This window comes from Equus quagga, chromosome 12, assembly GCF_021613505.1.
Source record: "Equus quagga isolate Etosha38 chromosome 12, UCLA_HA_Equagga_1.0, whole genome shotgun sequence".
Taxonomy (NCBI): Eukaryota; Metazoa; Chordata; class Mammalia; order Perissodactyla; family Equidae; genus Equus; species Equus quagga.
In genome coordinates, this window is record NC_060278.1 from 40,239,117 (window position 1) to 40,258,254 (window position 19,138).

General features: G+C 37.2%; 1 protein-coding gene across 5 annotated transcripts in view; it reads left to right on the plus strand.

Annotated features, from left to right (window-relative positions):
- Window positions 1-19,138, plus strand: part of ENAH (ENAH actin regulator) — a 143,852-nt gene that overhangs the window by 68,313 nt on the left and 56,401 nt on the right. For all 5 annotated transcript variants that reach the window (XM_046679466.1, XM_046679465.1, XM_046679469.1 and 2 more), the window contains exons 2-3: window positions 1,328-1,493; window positions 9,470-9,647. In XM_046679466.1, coding sequence (XP_046535422.1) covers window positions 1,328-1,493; window positions 9,470-9,647 — 344 coding nt within the window. The remainder of the gene's footprint in view (window positions 1-1,327; window positions 1,494-9,469; window positions 9,648-19,138) is intronic.

Here is a 19,138-nt window from a genome sequence, read left to right on the forward strand (position 1 = left end):
CACGTTGGTGGAATGAGCAATGCTTTTGTTAAAGATGGGGTTGGATGAGCTGCTTAGCAGCATCTTTGTTCGCTATGCTCAGGCGTCAGAGAAGTCTTCTGTATGGAGACTGAGTTCTTTTAATTGTTAATAGCATAGAGTTAATGTATGTTTTCTTCTGTTGCTCAATTTTGGTATTTTTTAAAAATAAAATACGGTATGAAATAAAGTAAAATTCAAATCAGTCTTTTTTTCCCTGGTAGTAGTATGGAATATTTGAAAACTGAAAATATTGCTTAATATGAAATTAAGATCATCTCTACATTCTATTTATTTGTGTATCTCAGTCTCACTTGTTAACAAATAATTGAGATGAAGCTGAGATTTAAAGATTCTGTCATGGAATTGATCTTTTCTTCTTTAATATTTGTGAAGGTTAGAACTTAAAATCTAGAAAGATCCTTAGAAATCATCTCATTTTACTTTTTCTTTTCTTTCTTTTTTTTTTTGAGGAAGATTAGCCCTGAGCTAGTGTCTGCCTCCAGTCTTCCTCTTTTTGCTGAGGAAGATTAGCCCTGAGCTAACATCTGTGCCAGTCTTCCTCTATTTTCTGTGTGGGATGCTGCCACAGCATGGCTTGATGAGCAGTGTGTAGGTCTGCATGCGGGATCCAAACCAGTGAATCCCGGGCCACCAAAGCAGAGCGTGTGAACTTAACCATTACACCACTGGGCCAGCCCCACTTTTTCATTTTTAAATGAAGAAATGTGCAGCATGGGATGTTACCTTGCCCAGATGGAATCAAGGACTTAGTTACAGTGCCATCCATTGATTGTCACTGGCCACTCCGTATCTCAAGGAGCAGATAGAGCTTAGGAGAATTTGTTATATAGGCCTTGAAGCAAGCCTGATGATAAAAATAATTTTGCAAGTAAAGAGAGGTCATCACTACCAGGTCACCAATGTTATAATTGTATATGCAATTAGATTATACTTGATTTATAACTGTAAGATTAATTTACACTTGCAGTTGTGCTCAGTTTATTGAACGTATTAGATTCTCAGATTTAGAAGAAAACACCTCATGTTGCTTGTCTAAGTGCTCTTTGTGGCTCCTGAGCTCTGCTGCTCCCTTATTACACTTGATTTTCTGGTCTGTCTTCCCCATTAGACTTACCCATAAGGGCGGGAAGCCTCTCTCTTGTTCACTGTTGTTTCCAGCACCCAGTAAAGCACTAATTGTTGACTGACTGTTAGTTTGGCGAACTTGGGCTTATCTGGCTTTGTGGGAAACTTAGCGTATTTTAAATATCTTGTTTACCTTTTTTTTTTTTTTTTTTTTTTACAGTGAACAGAGTATCTGTCAGGCAAGAGCTGCTGTGATGGTTTATGATGATGCCAATAAGAAGTGGGTGCCAGCTGGTGGCTCAACTGGGTTCAGCAGAGTTCATATATATCACCATACAGGCAACAACACATTCAGAGTGGTGGGCAGGAAGATTCAGGACCATCAGGTAAGGGTCTGTTAAATTCTCAAAGTTACCCAGTATTACAAAGGACTTGGTATACTCAGCAAAATAAAGTAGTGCTTTAAAACTATAGTTGGAACAGTCTCTCTAGGAAAAACTGGTCATAGGTTTGCCTGCCCAGCCTTTTCACCTTTCATGAAGCCTGAATTTAGATGAAGATTTAGAACCGATTGTACAAAACTATGAATACCAGTGTTTGAATTGTGGATATTCCTTAGATCCTCTGGCCTTACAGCTAGTTAGCTAGCTTTTGGAATCTAAAGTAAAATTAGGACAAACGAAAATGTGAAACACCACTTAAGTAGCAGATTGTGTGTTTAAGGAATTCATTTCCTGTCAAAGGAATTTGGAATGGGGCTAGAGGGAGGAATTGAAAGTGCGAATAGTTTCAGAAAATATTGTTAAATTCATCTCTGATAGAAAAATTGTAGGTATAATGGTTGCTAGAATAGTTAGGCTTTTGTAATTCACGTTTGGGATGACAACTAAGCTTTTACTAATTCCCTGCTCTGGATTTGTTAGAAAGGTGACTGGATTATCTGATTACTTGATTTCTTGGGCCTTAACCGATCAGGAGCAGTAGATGGAGGAAACGTAGATAGGGTCTTACCAGCATTAAGCATATAATAATAGCAGTGAGAACTTTTATAACGAATAGATTGACAGGATACTTTTGGTTCTGGCAAGATGGTGGAATCAACCAGCATTGAGGATATGCAGGGAAAAATGTAACACGTTTCTGGCTGAGCTCTTTCTAAAGAAAGGTAGAGCCCTGGGTTTCCACTAGGAAACAGGGTGCTGTGTAAACAGCTGCTGCCCAGCCCTGCGCTTTTAGGATGGAGATGATGAACTGGCCGTAGCTAGGGACTTAGGTTTGTCATATGTGCATGTAGAGACTGGGCCTCTGAGGTTGGGCTTTGAAACTGGTGTCTCTGCATAAAGCTGGGACTCTTAGAGAGGCTGCGCACTGTAAAAAAGAACTAAGAAAAGTCCTTCTATTGGCACAGGTAAGCAGAGGAGTTCTTTTCTGTCTGAGCTGGGTTAGGGGCTCCCCTGAAGAGTGGGAACCTCCAACTTCACTTATACAACTCCATTCAAGGAAAGAACACATACTGGTTGCAGGCCAGTGAAACTCTTGGGGCACCTGGCAGAAACAAGTACAGTGCTCTTCTGGAGACAACTTCATAGACCTGAATCAGTTTGCAGAAAGAGCAGTTCACTGAATTTAGCAAATCTGCCTTTTGCTCCATGTACCTGTTGCACAGCCTGCTTTGGTCTCCCCAGTCTCTGTACCAGGAACCCTCGCTGCCCCGTTGGTAGTCCTGCTTGTCCTGTGTGCTTTCTTTGCTCTTTTATCTTTCGTCCAGCAAAGTGTCCCAGCAGTGAGTTAGGCCAGGGACAAATCAAATACTACTATTAGAGAGAAAAAATGAAAACTGGACAATTAAAACTTTGTAGAGGTTGTTGAACGTTCTTAACATTCTAACCGAGTAGCTGTAAAATAAACACATTTTTGGTAAGTTTGGTGAATTGATAAACAATCCTAAAAATATCTAAATATTGGTAAAAAGGAAAATGAGTATTTAAAAATAATTAGAAAGAAATCTTGTGTAAGTCAGGACATTTCCATATGAAGCACTGAAATTTTTATTCATAAGAGAAGTAAGCTCTCCTCTAGCTTTTGAAAAATGGAGTGTTTCTTAAAATGGTTGGACATTTGAAAACATACTTATGAATAATTCATGAGACTAAGATGAAAACGTTATGAAGATTAGAAAATGTTTATAAAATAAGAAAATGCTTAGACCTGAGTGACAAGATATTACATATAGAAACCCATAGGACGTCTAAGCTGTCCTTAGATGGACAAATCTTAATAGCATATAATGAGCTTAACCCAATGAAAGCAGAGGGAAATACTAAAAATAAAAGAAGAAACTAATTAAATAAAAAGAAATAGGGGCTGGCCCTGTGACCAAAGGGTTAAGTTCACATGCTCTGCTTCGACGGCCCACGGTTCTCCGGTTCAGATCCTGGGCACGGACCTAGCACTGCTCCTCAAGGCATGCTGTGGTGGCGTCCCACATAAGAGAACTAGAATCACCTACAACTAGGATACACAACTGCGGCTTTGGGGAGAAAAAGAAATAGAAATTATTAACACAAAAGTTGCTCCACTGAATAGAAAAAAATGACAGTCTAATAAAAAAAGTTACAAATAAACAATATTAAGATTGGAAAAGAGATATTGCTATAATTATACTAAGGAAATAAATTATAAGATAATATTATGAACAGCTTTATGCCAGTAAATGGGCCATTTTGTAGAAAAATATGATTGACCAAAATTGGCAAAAAAGTAGAAAAACATAACAGATCTCCAGTCATAAAATATATCAATAGTTAATAATCTAGCCCCAAAATTTAAAAAAATACAAGGGAGCATCCATAGCATTTACAGACAAAATCTAAAAACTTTCAAGATAATTGCTTGTTTTATGCAACCTATTCTAAAGAATAGATTTTTGAGGCTGGTATAATTTTGGTATCTAAAACATAGATCAGTTTGAAAGATGAAAATTATAAGCCAGTCTCAATTCTGAATATTAACATAGATATAAAGGTCCTCAGTAAGATATTAGCAGACCAAATGCAGCAATGGATATGAAAAAAAAACCAGACTACCTCTTGACCAAATAGGGTTTCTCTCTCTTTATCTCTGTAGTGTAAGGATATTTTAACATTAGATAACCTGCTAATGTAATTTACCAGGGGAAAATCTACAAGAAACAAGATTCAAGAAAAGGATTTGATAAAATTAAAATTCTTACATAATTCTCAGCATGTTTAGCATAAGAATGATTTTCTCAAGCTGATAAGGATGGATAATATAAAAATATAGCAAACATCTTATAGGACAGTACGGTGTTGGGAGGATCTCCATTAAACTCAGGAATAAATTGAGGATTTCAGCTTTAACCATTTTCATTTAGCTTTGAAGAAGAGGTAACATATTAAGATAAAGAAGTGGAAGCTATCAGGATTGAAAAGAAGAAACAGGTGACTTTGCTCACTGATGATATAATTGTCTACATAAAAAATCCCGAAAATATCTGCAGATAAAATATTAGAACTAACAAGGTTGTTCATCAGAGTTGCTGGATACAAGATCAGTATATAAAAATCAGTAGGAGTTTTGTATAACTAGCAATAAACAATTAGAAAATATAATTCTATGAAGATACTACTTAAAGTAACAAAAATGATAATATACCTAAGAATAAATCTAATAAATAATTGGTTTCCTCTCATTCCAGAGTACCTTGTTACACTTCTTAATGGATGTCAATCAGTTCTGAGTGGAAACATGTTATAATTTATTAAATCAAATCTAAACTTTGTGTAGAAAGAAAGCACTGTAGAGCCATTAAAAAAAACCTCACCATTTATTTGTAAAATTGAATATGTACAAATTATATAAATATATATTAAAATATTTCATTTTTTTGCGTAACACTTAGCTGCTTATTATGTTCTGGGCACTGTGTTTAGGTTTTATGTATGTAATAAAATTCCCGACCTTGAAAGAAAGATACAGGAGAGAGTGTGGATGTTCAGAAGGTGGGGAAAGAAGTGCAGTAAATTGTTTCAGTAATGATAAATGTAAATCATAGCACACTGAGAGCAGAGATGAATTTGATCTGGGTCTTTAAGCACGAGTAGGAGTTCTCACAGTGTGGCTGATCTGAGAAAGGGGCAGATGGACCCCTTGTACAAAGGCCCACAATGTCCACCTGAAGTTTGCATTGTCCTTCAAGCAGAGGAAGCAGTTGGAGATGGATGGAGGCTAGCATGCCTGGTGGGGATGGAGGGAAGTAAGACTGAAAATAGTTTAGAGCAAGATGTTTGATTAGCATTGCTTTTCATCTTGCGGTCCAAATAAACTGTTAGGGGAGTGTTGGGAGAGATGGGAATGGCCACGGGCAGAGTCAAGACTTGAACTCAGGTCACAGACCTTGAATCCTGCGTTTTCCAGGATGGGTAGTATCTGAAAAAAGGAACTAGGGATATTTAGTCTGCAAAATCATATCATCAGTCAGTTGACAAATGCAGGCCATTCATCAAAAATACAAAATTCAAAGTGACATTCAGTATTTAAAAAAAAAAAACAGAAAGAATCATCAGTTTGTTGAGAAGATGGGGAAGAGGATCGTGGATGACTTCATAGACAAGGTAAGATATTGAACCAAGTCACAAGGAGGAGTAAATGTTTACTGCGTGATTTTCTGTGTTATGATTAGGCCAAAATGGATGGGCGTGTGGAGGATGGAGCAGCGCCTCTAATCTAGACTGAAGCTCATTGGGTCTGAAGTGCAGAATTTAGGATTATGAGGAAGTCCAAACCTGATGACATGCTTATGAAAATCCAGTTGTTAAAGCTGTAAAAGCTTTTAAAGCTTTTTGAGATTATTTACAGGATTGTCTATCCTTGAAAGTTAGAAATGAATGAAATAATTGATTCAAATTGTAAAATTCCTTATATTGGAAGTTTAAAATTCATTTAGCTTATTTCACGTAGCATAATGTCTTTAAGAGGTCGTCATAGTTTTAAAATAATTTCAAATTTGAGTGTTGCTGGGATGAGGTAATTTAGATAGAGCCTTTCTCTGAGAACTAAAACAATTGGATAAAATAATTAAAAAGAAAAAAATCTATTTCAAGGGCTCACATGACCGTGAAGAATTATGGGTCCATGATCTGAAACCAGAAAGAACCAGAGAAGTGAGCCCAGATTTGGACCTCTCTGCCTAGAGGCATGTGTCAGATTTGAAAGGGGGGGCTGAGGAGCTGAGCAAAGCTTTTGGCAGACTCATGGAGCTAATAGAACACAAATTAGAAGTTAAGGCCTTCTAATGAGGGGAGGGTTGTCTTGGTAATCCCCCAGGCCGTGATTTGAGACCCAGGAGCCCCAAACCCTGGGAAGAAGTTTGAGTCAGAATTATTCTGACCTTTGAAGGAACTGAAACCCAGCCTCTAATCATTCCAATCGCTTTTGGATTAAAGTGATGTGAGATTGTTAGTTTCCCTAGCTGCTTGCCAAAAGCAGATGTAAATCTTCTCTGGAAAAATATAACATCATTGTAGGCCTCAGAATTTCCATACAACTGTCCATGCACAGTGTCTGGCACTCAGTCAGAACAGCCAGCCATACGAGGCGACAGGAGGAACAGTGCTAGAACAGACCCTCTGGGAAGCCAGTTAATGGAATTATCAGAAATTGATTTTAAAAGAATGTACTTAATATACTCAAGGAAATAAAAGACAACATAGGGAATTTCAGCAGAGCTGGAAACTTGAAAAGAGAACCAAATGAAAATTTTAGAATTGAAAAATAACTGCTATTAACAGTAACAACTCAGTGACGGGTTTTACAACAGATTATAAAGAGCTGAAAAGAATTAGTAAACTGGAATATAGATCAGAAGAAAATATTCAGACTGACACTAAGCTAATCTGAGAGAGAAGAATATAGATACATAAAAAAGCTTAAGAGACTTAGGGAATACAGTAAAAATAACTCATAATGTGTGTGTAATTAGAGTCCCAGAGTAGAGGAGAGATTGAGGCAGAAACAATAATGGAAGAGAGAATGAACAAAAATTTTCAGAAGTGATCGAAGAACCATAAACTTAGAAATGCTATAAACCTTAAGTGGGATAAACACAAAACCATATATAAACCCATCATATTAAGATTACTAAACTAAATACAAGTGGAAAAAAACTATTTTAAATAAGCTACAGTAAACTTTTAGCTGATTTCTCAATAGAAACAACAAAAGCTAGAAGCCAGTGGATTTCAGAGTACTGAAGGAAAATAATGACCACTTAAAATTCCATATCTAATAAAAGTATTCTTCAGAAATGAAGATGAAATAAAGACATTTCCTGACAAAGAAAAATGGAGAGAATCCATGACCAGGAGATCTGCATTGAAAGAAATGCTAAAGTGCGTTCTTTAAGATCAAAAATGGGCCCAACAGAAGTTTGGAGAAGGCAGAAGGAATAAAAAGCAACAGAAAGTGTAAATATAGAGTAAATCCTAAGTGATCGTCAACTGTATAAAACTACTAATGTGTTTTGTGGGGTTAAAAATACATGTAGAATTTTAAAACCTGGTAGAAATAGCATAGGAGTCCTGAGAGGGGCGTGGGAGACGGAGTGCTGTTGGAGAAAGCGTATGGTGAAGTTTTTGTGTTGAGGGAAAGGGAAAACTACTAGTTTTCATTTGCTTTTGATAAGTTTAAGATGCCTGTTGTCATCTCCAGGGCAACCACTGAAATAACAGTAAAAACGTATAATTCATGAAGTAATAGAGGGTGCAACAATAATAAACTCTAAAAGAAAGTATGATAGATTTAGACCCAAATGTATTTACATTAAATGTAAAGGGACTGAGTACTCTGATTAAAAGTAGAGACTGCAGATTGGATGAATAACACAAAATTGATAATCTGATATAAAATTGTAGCCACACACTAAGGACTGAGCCTGGCCAGAGCACTGTAGGAGGATGTTTTCTGTGGCTCTCAAGACTTAGGATAAAGCAGCAATAATTAAGACACTGTGATGTTGGCTCAGAGATAAGCCTGTTGACCAGCAGAACAAAAGAGAGCCATTTAGACACTTGATTTATGAAAACGGTAAACCTGCAGCACAGTTAATAAATAGTGCTGATCAATTGGAGAACCATATTGAACCTTATTTCACACCGTAGGCATAAGTCGATTCCAGTTGGATGGGAGTTGCAAATATGAAGGTTAAAACAATAAAGCTTCTCTAAAATAATATGGGATAATATTTTCATGACCTTGGGGTTGAGAAACATTTCTTAAACAGGTTACAAAAAGCATTAACTATTAAGGGAAAGATTGCTCATTTGGACTGAATAAAAGTTAAAAACTTCTGTTCATCAAAAGACACCCATTAAGAGAGTGAAAAGACAAGCCAAAGAACGGGAGAAGATGTTTGCAACCCAGATAACCAACAGTGGGATCATATCCAGAATGTATAAAGGACTCTTACAAATCAATAAAGGAAAAGATGGACAACTCAGTATTTGTAGTTGTGCAAGCTGTTGTATGCTGCTGTGGAAGTGAAAATTGACGGAACCAATTTGGAAGGCTACTTGGAGTTTTCCGCTAAAGTTAAACATATATATGGCTTGTGACAGTTCTGCTCCGGGGTAAATGCCCAACAGAAATGTGTGCTCATGTGTACCAAAAGACCTTGAGTATTTAGTGGGATGTTCATGACATCACTATTTTTAATAGCCTCAAACTGCAGATAATCCAAATGTCCATTAATGAGAGACTGGATAAACAAACATGATTTATACAACGGAATACCATAGAGCAATGCGAAAGAATAAACCACAATTACCTGCAGCAAATAGAGGACTGTAAACAATTTTGCAGGAAAGAAGGCAATTACAGTACATATTGTGTAACTCCATTTATGTAAAAACCAAAAACCTACAAAAGTAATCTGTGGTGTTAGAAGTGTGGCTAGTGCTTTTCCGGAGGTGGGAGGAGTTACGAAGGAGGTTCCTGATGTTAATGTCCTATTTCTTGAGCAGGTTTTGGCTACACAGGAATGTTCACTGAGATACATGCTTATGTTTTTCTGAGTTTATCGTACTTCAGTAAACATGTTAAAATATATTTAATGAGGGATATAGATTGATTTTGCTGATTTGCAGACCTTTGTAACCATCAGGCAGCTGAACTTCCATCTCATGGTTATTTCTACACCTGATTTTACCTTAGGTAACTGCTTTAACTATTTTTTGCCAAGGTTTGTCAGGAACATGTTTGAATGAATATGTCCAGTCAGGACTTGTTGACTTTGTTGGTTTTACCAGTTACTAGCTTGACTTTATGAAGAATTCCTGTCTTTTAGGTCGTGATAAACTGTGCCATTCCTAAAGGGTTGAAGTACAATCAGGCTACACAGACCTTCCACCAGTGGCGAGATGCTAGACAGGTGTATGGTCTCAACTTTGGCAGCAAAGAGGATGCCAATGTCTTCGCAAGTGCCATGATGCATGCCTTAGAGGTGTTGAATTCCCAGGAAACAGGTAAGGTGCCCGTGGTTTCCTTGTTTCCTTGACTTGGAGTGCCATGTATGTGTTAAAGCTAATCTTTTCTGACCAACTTTTAAATCATAGAAGTATTTTAAGTATTTCTTAAATTTCTATTGTTTTCTACAAAAATGTGAACTTCTGTTTGTTGATGATAAACATAGTCTAGAAGGGTCATCTTATGAGATTGATTAGTTAGTGATTTTTTAACCCTCTCATTTGAAGTTATTTAGGTAAAATGTTCATTGTGCTCTAGAACCTCAACTTGTTGCAAGGACGTGAGGCCCAGAGACTATGCAGTGGATAGAAATTATGCATATTTATTATCTCACTCTTTATGAAGAAACGCATTTTCTGAAACACCTTTTTTAAGCCAGTACCCAGCCCATGAACTGCAAGTAGCACTAGATTTCTTCATCCTAGTAGATAAAAATTTGATTCTAAAAGTTGTTGAAAGATTTTAGGAGTGCCCTCGGGTGGTACAAGCCATGAATTGCATGTCCTCTGACACTGCGTGGTGGTTAGAAAGACAGGTAGAAATAATTCACTTTTAAATTACTGTTTTACAAAACAGTCTGATGTGTATGTGTCAGAGATGAGCTCTGTTTTTGTTTTTGTTTAAAAACTAGGCAAAGAAATACACGGATGTGTGGCTATCTCTTTAGGGCGATAGATTTTATAACCAGAAAATAAATATTATATATAAGATAATATAAATATGATTACTCATTACTCTTGCCTTTGTTGTGTTTTTAGTAGTGACCTTGATACAAATGTGCTATAAACAAGTTTTATTTATGTATTTTAAGAGGAAGGACTTACATAGTGAGATTAAAATTTGCTATCTTGTTGAAGGTATGGAATTTTAAAACCTATTATAGATATGTTAAATTTTATTTATACTTTGCCTTGCTCTAAAAAGAATTGAAACATCTAGCCCATGTGTTAGTCTATTTCAAATATGAATTTGAGAGCAAGAAGACGTTTTGGCATCCAGAACTACATTATTACTCCTATAGATGGTTTATGTTAGATCTTCTTTTGAGGAAATTAATACCTCTATAAATAATTTGTGCATAGCTTTCATATCTTATCTATTTTGAGAAAGTAACCACTGGCGCTTCTCCTGGTTTGTCAGTAAGTCCAGAAAATAGCGAAGGAAGGTCTGCCTGTATGTACAGTCTTGTATGTAGGTCATCTTTCTGAGTCACTGTGTTTTCCTTGCAGGCACCCAGTATTTTATTGGCATTCTGTTGTAGGTATAGAATTGTTGTGTCACCATCATTTTACCATAGGGAAGAAGCTAGGGTTTTGGTTCTTGATATCTTATTAAATAGATAACCATGTGATAGATAAGTAAAGGACCAAGTTTAGAGAGTGTGTGTATGACAGAAACATTTGGCTTCCCTATGTTTGGAACAAACTAGCATTATTTTTATTTCTAAACCTTCAGAAGAGTATCCATTGATGTTAGGAATGAAATGATACTAATTTAAAGTGATTAAAATTATTGTTCATCTGGCATCAATTTTTTTTAACCAAATGGAAAGGATTATTTTTTATCAGTGTGTAGTCATATAGTTTGCTTTCAAAATGCAAATGCTAATTAATGTTTTTTTCTCCTGATCTTGATCTTTTGAAATTAATGAGTCAATGTGGAGAGACTTAGTTACATTCTCTGTTGTAATTTCCACATTATAAAAAGTTTGGCAAATGGGAAACTCGCTCATCATCTCACTAGCTACTCAAGCATTTTGCTGAGGGGAAAAAATGATGATTTTTGAAACTTTATCCTCTTCTCTGTCACAGTCTTAGCTGAGGAAAGAGGAAGAATGGTGGAAGTTGGTCCATGCTAGCCATCTCCTTTATCATGGCCAAGTCATTGGCAAAGAAGCTTTTAGTTCTGTAGCTTTTTCATCAGAGAAAACAAGCATATAAAATGGTTGATGTTCTTTATAGTCTGATTTTTTTAGAAAATGACTTTTCATAAGTTACTGTAAACACTAATTTCTGATTTTTGATGGCAGTTATTAATCAGCTTAGAAGTGGCGGCATAGGAGAATTTAGATGCCAAGAATCAGAAGTGTCCTTGGGAAAGGATATGATTCTTTCTAGAGATCTCCAAAGTAGGAAAGGTGTGTACCCCACCCCAATATTATTTAGTGGGTCCCCTCCCATCCACCTAAACAAACATACCCCATAATGTCGCCTCTCATCTTGAACATATCTTCCCCTTCCACAGCTGTTTGCCTGGGGTTCACAGCCAATTCCTTGTTAAAACCATCTATTGTCTTCCTGCCAAAACCAAGTTGAAAAAGCTTAACTTGCATGTTCCCCTCCCTAAACAAACAATGTACCCAATAAATCTCTGATCAGAAGTAAAAGAAACAAACATTCATAAAGGTAAAGCAACTATGGATGTTAGTCTTTCCTATTCTTAATGTTTTACCACATTTTAAAACCATTTTTTGTGTATTGAATACTTCCTGTTTATCTTTTTGTTTATTAGATGTTGATACCAATATTATCCATTGAGTATTGGTTAAATCTTCTTAGTGATTTTCAGACTTTTTAAAGGTATGGACACTGTTCTTGTTCAAACAACATCTTTTTCAGAAGCTCAGTCCATAAACGGACAAAGAAATGGACTTTCTCTGATTAATGTAGGGGTCGAGAGCCCCCAGCCACTGAGGCCCTTATGTGGTTCTCCAGAGCAGGACTTGAAAATTACTAACCCATCTTTTTTGCTAAAACCAATAATCACACAATTCTCCTGTTTTGTCTCCCTTGCCCCCCAAGTCCTCTAAATCCTCAAACAAATTTTTTAAATTAAGAAAAAACAGCTTTCTTTGGGGCTAGTCATACTGACCTTTACAAGGTGCTCTGTGTGTGTTTAATATTTCCATTTGTTTTATGAAAAGGGTGGGTGGCAGGAATGTTTTCCTTTATTTTGTTTTTAACTTGGTGTGCAATTATCTAATATACTGGAAAGTACAGGAGGTGCTAAATACAGTGAGTTATATTTGGAATTTAAAAAGCACAAATCGCATGTTCTAGTATTTTTGAAAAAGAGTTGATTAGTGCTCTTCCTTTTATACTAAATGCTACAGTTTATCTGTTTCCTTTGTCTAATGGAAAGGGACTCAATTTTAAACAAGTACGTTCAAGGCACATTATCCAGACTGGTATTTTTGATTTCTGTATTATTTATCAAGTACATTTATAGCAATTCTGCAGATAGTATTTATAGATTATATAAAATATAAAGTCAATCCTTGTGATGATTGATAGTGTAAATTTACACAATCTGTTTCATTTTTGAAAAAATTTCAGTCATTTGAAAATAGGAGATAACTTTTTAAATCTCTTTTTTAAAAATGAAAATCATATGCATACCAGTAAGATTTTGTTCTACTCAACCAAGATAAAAATATTTTACCGTTAACTAAGACAGCTTTTGCTAGATTTTCTTTTATATCTTTTGAAAATGAGAACATAGTCAAGGATTCCTCATGTTTGAAATTTTCTTTAGATTTTATGGATAAATATTTATAAATATTTAGATCCCATACATTTTTTTCCTTAGATAATTTGGCCTGATATACTTTCCAATATGAGCATTTGCATGAATTTTATCTCAGCATTTTTTAATCTTTTTGAGATGTTTTAGAATTAATTGGATTTTTAAAAAAATCTCAAAAAGTTTCTAGAAATATTTTATGTTCACAGTGCCACTTTTATTTTTCAATTTTCTAGATTGCCAGTATTCATGGGAACAATGTTAAGGGGATATCACAAAAACCATCAAACATGTTTTCAGCACAGGTGCTATGCTAGGCACTGGAGATAATACGAACATGAAAAGGCCCATCCCTTGCCTTCCAGGACATCACAACTGGGCCTGAGCTACTAGAAACAAGGTCAGCAAAATTAGAATGGTTCGTGAATGAAGTATGCAGAAGGACCTTTGGAATACCAAGGAAAATTCTAGGGTCAAGGAAAGCTTTGAAGAAAAGATGGTGCTTGAGCTATGTATGTTCTGAAGAATGAGTAGACCTCATCATGATAGAACATTCTAGGGACGCTTGGAGGCATGAAAGCATGGAGCAATTGGGAAACAGCTGATAGGCAGTGTTGTGGCTTGGGCATGAGAATTTATGTGCGGGGGAGGGAAGTCACAAGAGCTAAGAGTGGAAAGGTTGGGAAGGGCCTTGCGTTCCTGCTGAGGAGCGTGCATATTGTGATGCAAGCAGTGGCACAGTCATTGAAGGGAGCTAAGAAATATTTGATGTAATTAGGTTTGTGCTTTAGGACACACGTGATGGATTGGTAAGCACGTGGTTACAAGCACGGAGATCAGTGTAGGATGCTGTTGTGATTTCGGTGAGAAAGATGAGGCCTGAAATGATACAGTAGAAAGAGGAAAGGAGTACAGTGAAGAGGAGGTGACAAACTTTTATTTGATGCCTGCTGTACCTGCCAAGGCATTGTTTAGGCCTTCTCCTTATGTCCTCATTTAGTCCATAAAGCAGTTCTGAAGCAGGAATCGTGATCTGTTTATTGGGTACCGGCTGTGTGCCAGATCCTAACTGGGCGCATATGTTACTGATAATCTTTATACAACCCTGCAGAGTTGGTGGTATTATCCTTGTTTTAAAGAGGAGATTGGCTTACAGAGGGTCACTGGACTGGCCTGAGGCCCACACCTAGACAGTGGCCTAAGTGGGATTTGTATCCAGATCTAGTTTTAGAATTCAGCCTCTTTCCTGTGTAATAGACAGTGAGGTGTAGTAGACAGGCCCTGGTGTTATAACATGATTGCCAGATGTGTCAGTTTGGGTCACTGGGAAGATGGTACTGTTAGCCAGAGGTGGAGAGTAAGAGAATTGGACAGTGGATAACAAATCTGATTCTGAACATAATGCATTTGGGGTACTTTATTAATGCTTTCTTAAAATTAGATAAAATTGGACCTGGAAGGGATCCCAAAGGTAGTCTTGGACAGTGTTTTTCACTTTTAGATTTCCTACATCAACTAACCTGATTGGAGGAGTAATGTTTTGAAACCGATAATGCATGAGCTGCTCGTCGGGCTTACAGGAGTGACAGGTTTGAGGGTTGGGTGGTGGGACATTCTTTCGTGGGTGCTGTCACGTGCTTCTTCACTCTCATCGATACTCTTCCACAGTCTTCCCCATTCATGGACTCACCATCTTCACAGTAATGTGAGCTTAATCTGTCGGTACTATCGCTCCCAGTTTCCAATTAGGAAGATTGACGTGGAGAGATGGGACTTCGCTGAAGTCGTATGTACGTAGAAAGGGAGGCACAGCTGGGACTGGGTCTTGTGACCTTTAGGCCATTTTTATTACATTTCTCTGTTTCTTAATTCAAGATCTTCAACGCATATTTTAAAAGGCTTTTGAGAGAAGTCACTTTAGGGTGAGAAGGTAGGAAAGAGAAGAACTTTCATTTTCTTTTTGTTTTATGTTTTTTAGTAAAATTTTAAGGTCTTTTATTGTGATTTAGCGGAAAGAACTTATACTTGGAATCAGAAGACTCCAGTCTTCTCTCTCCCTCTGGTGACAGGTTGCCTTCTCTAAAGCTGTTTCCTTACGTATAAAATGTGGCTCATGAGGATACCTATGTTAGGATAGCGTTATGGGAATTAAATGAGATAGGGACATCAGTCTTATTAAACTATAAAATGTTATTTTTGAATGCCAGTATTTTAAAATACATAAAAAATTCTACTGTGTGGATTAATTTACTTAGAGAAAAAGTAGTAGAGAGACTTTCAAATTTTCTCCAACCTGTTTTTTGTCTTTACTGCCCATTAAAGAAGTATCTTATTATATTTTTTCCCCAAGGAAATTAGTTACTTCATTTATCATTTGAGTGCATCTGTATGCAAGGGGAAATTAGTCTCAAATCTTGTCCTCAAGGATTCTTCTGCTCTTGAAGGGGAGCTAAGACACAACCATAATCCAAAAGACAAAGTCATACTGGAGGTACAGAGAAAATCCTATATGGTTACAAGAAGAGGAATGAGATTTGTTTTCATTGGAGCAATTGGGGGAAGCATTGGTGAGGAGATGGCTTTTTGAGCTGATTTGGAAAGGTGGATAAAATGTAGGCATGGAGAGATGAGGGGGAAAGGCCTGTAAGGCCTGGGAAATAGCATCAGGGTGCAGAAGTGGGAAGCATGAGATCTGTTTGCAGAGCAGGGAGTTACGTGATTGGCCTTGTGGGAATAAAGTCAGAGAGGTAAGTCTGATCAGGAAGGGCCTTTGAGAGCTATGGCTGATAGCGGTTTCGTGTAAGGTTTTGAGCAAGTGGCATAATGTCAACAAAACTGTACTCGAGAAAGCTAGCAGCGGTTTGAAAAGGAGCCACTGGAGGCTGTGGTTCAAGCATTGATTGCTGAGTGGAGGCAGAAGTAGAGTAGAGAAGAAAATTCAAATAGGAGAGAGATTACAGTGGTAGAATCAGGTGAGTTTAAACAGGAAACCATGATTGAATTGGTTGTACTTCATCCCTTTAGGTAACTTTTTTCATTAAAAAAGAATTCTGGCTACCCATTTTCACATGACAACAGTAGAGATCTCTGGGACGGTATCATATTTGTTTGTAGATGATGTGGTACCTAAAATTATTTCTGCTATTTGAAGAAAATCAGTAGTTTGGGTGAAAGGTGAAAAATGAAAATATAGTTCAGCATCTTTGAATTCCTGCTGTGAACCTGAGTCCAGGTTTTAGTAAGAAAGGTACATAGATACAAGTTTGTTTTTAAAGAACTCACAGTAAGGCAGAAGAAACTTCATTAGTTTCTTAATTAGACAAAGTGAAATTAGAGTGTGAATATGTTAAGCCCCCAGCTTAGTAATTTATTAACAGAGTTGGCGTACAGGAGATATACCAGCGTCCTTTTCCTGGGAGGTAATTCTGCTTGGATTAGAGCAGCGGTTTTCAGCTTGGTGCCTGAAAACCACGGAAGTGGTTCTGAGATCATTCTCAGTGTTTCGGAAAGCTGAGTCAACAGTGTCCGTGCGTTCTGTGATAGCATTGGTTATACCTCCTAACTCTGATATTAAGCTGCTTTGTTTGGGGCTAAAATTCACCAGCTCTTTGTAGAGATACTTAGCTGAAACCAGTCACAAGTTCTAATCAACTGTTGTTGACCTTTTTGGCATTTTTGGATCTTGTGATTGTGCCAGTGACTGATAAGAAAAGTTTAGATAGTCTCCGTGCCTGAATTGAAAATGGCCAATTATGTATCTTTGATTACTTGTGAAAGAACAAAGAGTAATGATAAATAGTTTCTTTGGACAGGCTCACTCTGGATATTGAGTCCAAGGAAGTTGGTTAAAATAATAAAAGGGTTGGAAAGGTTGGGAGCTGCTGGATTAGGCTTCTTGTTCGCACGCCCTACCCACTCACAGCCTCAATTTTCAGCCACTCTCTGCGCCTTTCTCAACCAGGGTTCCATGAGGGAATTCAGCTCTATGGAAAGTGCTTTGGGTGACTGTCTTTTTGGGCACATTCTTTACCTACCCTGGATGCATTAGGACCAGAATCTCTTGGAAGACCGCTTCTCTTCTGTTCTTTCCCTTGGCCTCTCTATATATATACCTCTGTTTTCACCTGCGAGAAGTACCTTGAAGTTCTGGGCTGGACTCGGGACCAGAAAATGACCATGGATTAATGGAAGTGAGAATTACTTAGCGATCAGCTTTCTCATTTGTTCAGTACAGCTTTACCTGCTAATATTTCTATTGATCAGTACTTGAAATTATTCTGTATCTAATTCTTAGTCACTGAGGAAAGTTTGAATGAATGTTTAACGTAGCTGCTACTCTTAGTTTGCAGACCTCCTCGTCATTAGAGGGATTAATGCCTGGATTACTGTCTGCTTGAGTGTTCTCCGTATTCTCATTTTCTTTTGGGCTGAACCGGATGCAGAATCAGAAATCTCGAGTTTAAAACGCTAACTCACGGATTCAGGAAGTATGCTCTAAGCCCCCATGAGGATCCTCTTCCAGACCCTCTGAGGGGGTCTGAAAGCACCCCCTGTTCTCCATTATACTTAACCAGAGCAGCATCCTGAAGGCAAGAGCGAATGAAACAGTCCACCTGTCTTCTGTTAAGCCGGACATTCAAGAGATTTGTAAAAATCTAAAACCATCATTCTAATCACTAATATTTTTTATTTGGAAAATAATTTTTTTGTTTTGGAAAATTATAATTTTTCATAAAAATGTTATTTATGTTAACATGTAACAGCTTTTTAATTATCTTTTAAATGAATGACTAAAAATTCAACGTGAAAAAATGTGGTTATTTGATACAGTAAATAATGATAGATACAATGCACATAAACAAAAGCTCTTCAGGGTCTTGAGTAATTTTATTTGAGAGTATGAGGGGATCCCATGCCAACAAGCTTTGAGAAATCCTGTCCTGACTTATCAGGGAGAGCTGTTGACTGAGAACAGAATTTTTAATGTCTTTTTATCTTTTCCAGACGGCCTAGCAAAGAAATCTTGTCTGTTGTCTGTTGGATCCGATTGTCTATTGGATGAGAATTTATTATTCCCTATTTCCTCTCTCTTCACTGTAAGCCTGGCTTTGCCTATAACAGAGAAACCTTTCTTCCTATCGTAATGATTTCCTCTCTTCCTGCTTTTCATCTTCTTTCCTCCCCTGTGAAGAAGCCTTCATGGAGGGCTGGGCATTTAAAAGTGGGGATTTGTCTAATTCCCATCATCATCATCTGTCAATGAAAGGGAAAATGGAGGTCTGGTGGTCTTTTTTTGTGCTTAATCTCTAAACACTGCCCGGTGATTAGATTTGTAACCATCATCTGTCCGGCAGCAGCAGTAACCAGTGTTGCTGTTTCTATCTCTGCTTCCTAAAAATTCAGGTTCTTCTGGTTTCTAGTTACTTGGTACATTTGTGGCTTCTCTGTGTGTGATTTTTCACAATTGTGTTACAATATAGGAATTATCATATATTCAAATATCATGTGAGTGATATATTCACGTAATATGTGAATTCTTATTTATAATAAAATAACTTTAAAATGTTTACTTCTGTGGGTTTTAAGTTCCTGATCTCTAGCTGTGTGGGAAAGCAGCTTTAGCTGGACGCAGCTCCGGTGTGATACTCCGTTTTTCATGAGCATGGCTTTAGTCTTAACGTTGTGGGACTTAGGATATCTTGTCCTGCTCCAAAGTGGGAATGATTAAGTGGCTAAAAGAGGCAGATAGGATTTTTGTGATAAATCTGCATTTTATAACCTTAGAGAAAGCTGTTTTAGCCTGGAGTTTGCTGTCAGACAGACGCTGTGTTCTGTGTGCCTCTTGTTCCTGTTCTCTGCTTCTCTGGCAGGTGGCCATCTTAGAGTGTGTTGTCTGGTGCACATCTGTCTGTGACTTCAGTTCTCTTCAGGCTTATTTTACAGTAAAGCTTGGAATTTAATTAATGGT